The sequence below is a fragment of the Polyergus mexicanus genome, unplaced genomic scaffold, assembly GCF_030449975.1.
Source record: "Polyergus mexicanus isolate NDT 795.1 unplaced genomic scaffold, iyPolMexi1.0 SCAF_296, whole genome shotgun sequence".
In the NCBI taxonomy this organism is placed as follows: Eukaryota; Metazoa; Arthropoda; class Insecta; order Hymenoptera; family Formicidae; genus Polyergus; species Polyergus mexicanus.
The window spans coordinates 6,568-14,246 of record NW_027223616.1 but is presented as its reverse complement, the minus strand read 5'-3'; the positions used below and the strand labels follow the sequence as shown (position 1 = coordinate 14,246).

The 7,679-nt window shown below is 47.2% G+C and overlaps 2 protein-coding genes across 2 annotated transcripts; one reads left to right on the top strand and one right to left on the bottom strand.

The window, feature by feature from the left end:
* Positions 1–70: 70 nt before the first annotated feature.
* Positions 71–855, bottom strand: LOC138944592 (stromelysin-1-like; the record flags this gene model as incomplete). The annotated part of the gene is made up of 1 exon (XM_070315414.1): positions 71–855. A coding segment is annotated over exon 1 (785 nt), but the record flags the coding sequence as incomplete, so codon positions are not given.
* A 1,588-nt stretch (positions 856–2,443) lies between these two features.
* On the top strand, positions 2,444–5,802 carry LOC138944591 (uncharacterized). The gene is made up of 4 exons (XM_070315413.1): positions 2,444–2,640; positions 3,194–3,251; positions 3,670–4,370; positions 4,569–5,802. Exons 1-4 carry the CDS (start codon positions 2,444–2,446, stop codon positions 5,800–5,802), a joined length of 2,190 nt encoding a protein of 729 aa, XP_070171514.1.
* The last annotated feature ends 1,877 nt before the right edge of the window (positions 5,803–7,679 follow it).

The window sequence follows — 7,679 nt, the reverse complement described above, 5'->3', positions numbered from 1 at the left end:
ATCGTCGATCTTCTCTCTCTCGGTCGCGTCGGCGAGGCGATAGACGCGACTAAGGAGATCGCGCAATTGCCTTAGCAGTCCATCCGTAGGACACTCGATGTCGAGCACGCGTAAATCGAAAGGACCCGCCGAGGTTACGATATTCGTGAATTCGTTAAAGGCGTAGAACTGACGTTTGGCGAAGAAATATAGATTACCATCGATGTATCGAAAGGCCGACGTTATCGCGGACGGAATTCCGGGAAATATATCTTTTAATGGAGCGTGTCTTACGACTATCATGTGACACTCGTCGATTTCCGCGACTTTATCATTGTCGTATATAGCGTAGGTTCGTCCCGTGTGCGTATTTATCGCTGCGTTGATCCTAACGTTTCGGGGAAGTCCGATATCGTGGAGATATCTCGGCCAACCCGATTTTAGCTTAAGACTGGGATATTCGGCGAGGTAGATCGAATCGTTCGCGAATAGCGCGAGATCGCCCGAGAGTCTTCGATACGCGGCGGATAGGCGCGTGAAATTCGCCAGTAGAAACGTCGCGTAATCCGTGAGCGTCATGGGTCTACCGTAGCGTTTCTCGGTCATGTCGACCGACCATACGTTGCGGCGATTAGCTATATATAATCGATGATTCATTATTAGCGCGGCGTCCACGCGTCGCAATGCGCAGAGATCCGCGCGCGCTGGGTCGGTCGGCGCGACGCTCGTCGTCGCGGGCGCCGCGGTGGTCGCGGGAGTCGCCGTCGGATAGTTTCCGTCGTCGTGAGATCCGTACAGATTCTGTATAGCGAGAATGTCTTCTGTGCTCAGCTTAACTGGAAATTGATTCTCGATGTCGGGTATATACGGGAACATTATAGAGTCATTGCGTATGCTGTGCTGTAGACCCAATGCGTGGCCGATCTCGTGCGTTAGCGTTTGTAGCAGGTGATGCGTGTCGGGAGGATTCTTGTTTAGATACACGTGCCACGGTTCGGAATCGTCGACGTGTATCTCCGATATGAAGTCGGTCGTTCCAGAGGGAAAGAACGCGTGAGCTAGGGCTCCTCCCGGACCGTCGAAGGCCGCCGGGCAAATACCGACGTTCCGACGATTCGTATAAGTGTGCGTGCCCGTTCGATACGATATCAATATATCGGGGCGTAACCGGTCGCGCGCGAAGGTTAGCGACGAGTTCGCCGCCCATAACGCGAACGCCGTTTCGGCCGTTCGCGAGATTTCCTCGCTAGCCACCTGAAAATTCCACGCGAGACGCGTCTTCGGCCATTTTCGCGCGATCGGGCTATACGCGCGATCGGGAATGTCCGCGAGACCGCATCACGGTTTGCGCATAAGGTGAAGCGTAACGGCGTCTAACACGCCGTTTCCCGACAATTGATAGTATTCTTGAAACAGCGATAGCGCGCGACGCAGAGACGTCACGTTATCGGACGACAGCGATCCTCCATCGTCTTTTAGAAAACCCTACGCGCGCAGGAAACGGAGCGCCTCGATCCTCTCCGAGTCGAAGGGCGCGGCGACCGTCGCGGCGACGAGCATCGTCGCTAGAACGAGAAGAGCCGTCCTCGCGTTAGTCATCGCGCGAAGCGGGGAAGACGCGGTAAACTATCGAGAGACGCCGGGCGCGATTGATTCGCGCGTTCCGCGAGACGCCTATTTTTATCGTCGACGAATAACGCGGGTGGGGGGAAAGGGAAGCGCGTCGACGATTCGTTCGAGGGAGAGTCGCGATTCGCATCGATTACGGAAACGCGCCTCTTTCGACGTCGAGCGTTCGGAATGCGCGTTATCTAGTGGACGCTCGAGTTCCTCTTTTGTTATTTCTATTTTTATTATTCGTTTGTCCTCTAAGAAGGACACTCGATGAGCGATTAAAGATATCCCTTTCAACGATGCGCGTTATCTAACGGATGTTTTTTCTATTTTTATTATTCGTTTGTCCTCTAAGAAGGACACTCGATGAGCGATTAAAGATATCCCTTCCAACAATGCGCGTTATCTAACGGATGTTTTTTGTTATTTCTATTTTTATTATTCGTTTGTCTTCTAAGAAGGACACTCGATGAGCGATTAGAGATACCCCCTTCCGGCGACGATAAATTAGAGATACCCTCTTCCCGCGACGATGATCTCATCGTTCGCCGAGTATTCGGGATGCGCGTTATCTAACGGATGTTTTTTGTTATTTCTATTTTCATTATCCGTTTGTTCCCTAAGAAGGACACTCGATGAGCGAGTAGATACCCCCTTTCGGCGGCGGAGCGGTTGCGGAAGGAAGACGCGGCGCGATCGATAAATCGTACCGCGACATCCGCGCGTCGATTTTTATAAAACGCGAGATCGTTTCAAGAAGCGTCAAAATATTCTCGCTCGCGAGATAACGAGGCGCGAAACGGTGGAGCGCGAAGTGGCGAGAGTTAAAATCGGTCGCGAACTGTTCGATATGGAACGAATCGAACAGATAATTAACGCGGCCGATTATATTAATGTAAACGGAGATTTAATCGCGATAAAGTCCTACGTTCTGGGAAACCTCGCCACGGATCTGCGCGCGGAGGCGCAAGGTGTTCTCGAGAATAGTCCGGATTCGTTTAGACTCGCCTTTCAGTTGAACGGAGACGTAGATATCGCGCGTTTAATGTAAGTATTCGATCGGAATTATAATAAATTATAATGTTTTAATAACTGTTCAAGAAAGTAAGAGTTTTATAAATTATATTATTAATTTTGTTTCTCGAACGATCTAAAGCGAGACGTTACGTGCGAAGCCTTGTTTTTATTCCGTTTTTGTAGTTTCTTCGTATCGTTCGATTCTGACAAACACCTCGTTGTCGATAGCCGATTGGCTCTCGGAGTCGAACGATCGAAATTCCTCCTTTTTTGTGGTACACGTATCGATCGGGATTCTTGTGCGTGGATCGGAAAGAGAAGGGCTTTTCGTTAAGATACTTCGTCGCAAGCCTTCACCGGGAGCACACCGAAAGTCTAACGCTCATATAGTTATAGTTAAAACGATAATTCGCGTGTCCGATTATATCTTGCTGTCGCGTGCGATTACCTAAGACGGTCCGGGAGTTGGTGTCGAAAGGAATAAACACTTTTCAACAAACTAAACCCGCTCAAATCATTTACGTCCTATCTCTCCGATCGGCGAAACAAATAAATTCTGTTAATGTGGACGTGTAATTCGAAGGCGCGGCTACATTAAATGGTCCTTCGAGCCGGATTTTGGAAAAACAGATAGTGATTCGGTAATCAGTTCGCGGAGTGCGAGTGAGAACGCTGACACGCTAAGGTAACAGCACTTATAAAAACTATCGCGAGACGGAGACGGTGTGCGATATCAAAACATCTATCCGCATTCCGCTGCCGTAAATAATAACGCGAGTGCGTTGAAAGGACTTCCGGGAAAATAAAGTGCGCGTAGTCAACTTTGCGTCATTTTGCATTATTAAAGTTGTGCTCTTAAGCACAACGTATCATTATTATTTGCGCCCTGCGTAATCCGCAGCGCTGCGCAAATCTCGCGCTTCTTAGCGCTTTGCACAGCTTAAGTGCAATCTTTGTGTTCTTTAGCACTCCGCACCTCAGAGTGCGTCCTGCGTAATCCGCAGTTACACATAGTTGTCGCACGCTTTAGCGCGCTGCACTGTTAAGTGAAAATTATAGTGCGGCTTCGCACATCCGCGTGCGACGGACTGTCGTCACGCTTCAGCATCTCTACAACCAAAAGGTGGTAAATTGTTGCTGAAAGGCTTCATCTTATCGGCCTACCGTCATGACGGACTCGCTGCAGGGCCTCCTCATCGAGCAATCTATTACAATAAGCGAGTGTTCCCCAACTTTAAGAAAATGGGCAAGGCCAACGTCACGCAATACAAGGCGAAGAGTCGACTGGACGCCTTGGAGACATTATGGGAAAGGTGTCAACGTCTCAACGTCCAGCTTCAGCAAATAGCAACGGCCGACGAACAGCGTACAGTCAAATACTTCACCGAGGAGGAATTCTTTACGGCCGAGGACGTCTACCACGAAGCGGCGGACTACCTTGCAGACGTGATAGATAAATTCTCCCGGTGCGACCCGAATGCGGCATCATCGGTAAGCGACATTTCGTCTCGCAAATTGTCTGGTGCGGTTTCATTGCAATTGCCACGAATCCCGTTGCCGAAATTTTCCGGTAATTTCGCGGAATGGGAAAACTTCCGCGGAATATTCGAATCGCTCGTCGCCTCGAAAGAATCGCTGTCGAATACGCAGAAATTGCATTATTTAAAAGCCAGTGTCACGGGCGAAGCCGCTATATTAATTAATCATGTTAAGATTGCAGACACAAATTACGATGGTGCGTGGAAATTACTTATCGAAGAGTACGATAATCAAAACGCGATTATTCATGCGCATATTCATGCTTTCGCTGATTTGCCTATTATGAAAACGGAATCCGCTGTCGAACTCAAAGGTTTACGCGATACCGTTGCCGCGTCATTAGCCGCGTTAACAAATTTAGGCAGACCTGTTGAAAAATGGGATGACTTATTAGTCTATATTGTTTCGCAAAAATTTAGTCCACGCACACGTAATGAGTGGAATCTGCAACGCGGTAAATCAACCGCATCTCCGACGTATGAAGAGATTCGAGATTTTATGACGCTGCGAATTCGAGAACTAACCGATCATTCTAAGTTAAATGCCGATACTTCGTCTCATAAAAATAAAGGCTCTAATCGGGCCTCGGTAAATAACGTAGACACCGAAAAATGTTTGAATTGTTCCGGCAATCATAATTTGATGTTATGCGACGAGTTTAAGCGTAAATCCGTCGAACAGAGAACTCAGTTTCTCAAATCGCACAAATGTTGCTCTAATTGTTTAAAGGTCGGCCATTTCCCGACCTCTTGCAAGAGTAAAAAACGCTGTAATTTGTGCCGACGAGCACATCATACGCTCTTGCATCGTGACTCGAATATACCAGTACAGAAGATTAGTGAAAATTCTGTTTCGGAAAACAAAACGCTTAACGCTCAACCGAGCGGCTCAGCCACCCCTGAGATAAAGAACGAGACCGCCGTCGCTTCCGTTCAAACGATTCATTCGCCGCTGAAAAATCCGCCGAACGTGTTACTAGCCACCGCATGGGTAATACTTCGTACCATCGAAGGACGTAAATTTAAAGTTCGTGCGTTGTTAGATCAAGGCTCGGCTGTTAGCTTTATCTCGGAATCGTTGTGTCAAACTATGCGCACGAAACGTTCCCGCGCGAGCCTCCACGTACAGTGTTTCGGCGAACGATACAGTGGCGTATCGAAATCTCAGGTGTCTCTTTCTCTCGAGTCTTGTAATGGGCGAGGTTCCTCAACTTTTTCTTTGACTGCTTTCGTATATCAAAAAATTATGTCATACGCTGGCTCAAAGACTAAAACCGTAGATTATTGGCCGCATTTACGGAAATTATCTCTCGCGGATCCGGATCCGTTTAGCAATCATCCGATCCATCTACTCATCGGATCAGATTTATATGGATCGTTATTAAAGCAAAAGGTAAAACATGGTTCGACCGGAACTCCGACGGCCCAGCTTACTGCTCTAGGATGGATATTATTCGGTCCTACCGGCACTTCTAATTCAATCACCGGTTCCGCGACTTCATTAAATTGCGTAACAATTCCTTCGCTCGATTCTCTCCTTCAAAAATTTTGGGAGATCGAGGAAATTTCTTCCGAACTTCAGCTGTCGGAAGAAGATAAAAAATGCGAACAACATTTTATCGAAACACATCAGCGTGCCGAAGACGGCCGCTAATACGGTTACCATTTAAAATCAACCCTCCGCTCGATATAGAATCTTCGCGCGAAACTGCCGCGCTTCTTTATTCGAAATTAGAACAACGCCTACGAAAAAATCCGGATCTCGCGAAACCCTATCATTCTTTCTTAAATGAATATAAATCTATGGGTCATATGGAACCTGTCTCCGACGAAAATCCGACGCTTAATCAAGCGGTGTATATACCGCATCATCCGATACTACGCGAGTCTAGCAGCACGACGAAACTTCGCGTAGTATTTAACGCGTCGTGCAAAACGAGCAATGGTTCTACATTAAATAATCATTTAATGACCGGGCCTAAATTACAACGCGATTTGTCCTCAATTATCCTTCGTTGGCGTCAGTTTCGTTATGTGTACACCGCCGATATCGAAAAGATGTTTCGACAGATCCGCGTTCATCGAGACGATGTCGATTTTTTACGGATTTTTTGGCGATCTAATATTAATTCTCCGATACAATCTTATGGATTGCTTACAGTTACATACGGTACGGCTCCAGCTCCGTATTTAGCCATGCGCGTTATCAATCAATTAGCTATCGACGAAGGTCATTCTTTTCCAAAAGCACAAACAATAGTACAAGATTTTATTTACGTCGACGACGTTCTATTTGGCGCCGATGAAGTTCCGTCGCTAAAGGAAAGTCGCGATCAGCTTACGAAATTGATGGCGCGAGGCGGTTTTCATTTACGCAAATGGGCTGCCAATTCTATAGAATTATTAACAGACATACCTCCGGGAGAGCATGAACTCGCTATCGCTCGTACATACGCTTAAGGTGCTCGGACTTGAGTGGATACCACGAGAAGATTCGTTTCGTTTTCAAATCGAGTCACCTTCGGTCAATATGAATACGAAACGTTTGATACTATCATTTATCGCGAAATTCTTCGATCCACTGGGATGGGTTTCTCCGGTAATAATCACCGCGAAAATTATGATGCAAGAACTGTGGCTAAGAAAACTCGATTGGGATTTTCCTATCGCGGCGGACTTGTTAGAGTCCTGGAAAAAATATTGTGCGGAATTCATAAATTTAAAAGAAATTCGCATTCCGCGATGGACTGGAATGCATCCGGAAAATTTGGCTATCGAGTTGCACGGGTTCGCCGACGCGTCTAATCGCGCGTACGCCGCTGTCGTTTATTTAAGAATTCTCCGATCGCTCAGCGAGATTTCAGTAGTCTTAATAACCGCAAAATCAAAGGTAGCGCCGATTAAAACGATTAGCGTGCCGCGTCTAGAATTAAATGCAATAGTCTTATTAACTCGATTGCTAAAATTCGCGCAAAAATCGTTAAATTTGCAGCATATTCCGATGTACGGATGGACAGATTCTTCGGTCGCGCTCGCATGGTTACGAGGCCATCCATCAAGATGGACTACTTATGTGGCGAATCGTGTATCGGAAGTACAAGCTCGGCTGCCGTCGATTAAATGGAATCACGTCCCATCTAAAGAAAATCCAGCGGATTGCGCGTCGCGAGGTTTGTCACCCGCTGAACTCAGCGATTTCGAACTTTGGTGGGCCGGCCCTGCCTGGTTGCGTTTCCCTTCTACCGCGTGGCCGATCCATGATAAATTAAAAGATCAACTTGAGGCCGATCGTCAGATAATCGAAACCGAAACGCGAAATACGATCGTTTGTCATGCTCAACATATTCTGGAGTGGCAATTACCGAACGAAGTCTCTACATGGAAGAAGTTAATTCGAGTCACGGCACGCGTGCAACGTTTTATTAATAATCTAAAATGTCGCGCGACCAATACGAACGTGAATACGACGTGCTTGTCCGCTGCCGAACTCAAAGAAGCTTCCTTGTTTTGGCTCCGTTACGTGCAACAACG

Excerpts from the sequence above, each read along its gene's own strand:
- LOC138944591 (XM_070315413.1), top strand. The coding sequence starts at position 2,444 with ATGGAACGAATCGAACAGATAATTAACGCGGCCGATTATATTAATGTA. Across the intron at positions 2,641-3,193 it reads GTAGATATCGCGCGTTTAAT|GCGCGGCTACATTAAATGGT; the intron begins GTAAGTATTCGA and ends TGTAATTCGAAG. Across the intron at positions 3,252-3,669 it reads GAAAAACAGATAGTGATTCG|TGCGGCTTCGCACATCCGCG; the intron begins GTAATCAGTTCG and ends TGAAAATTATAG.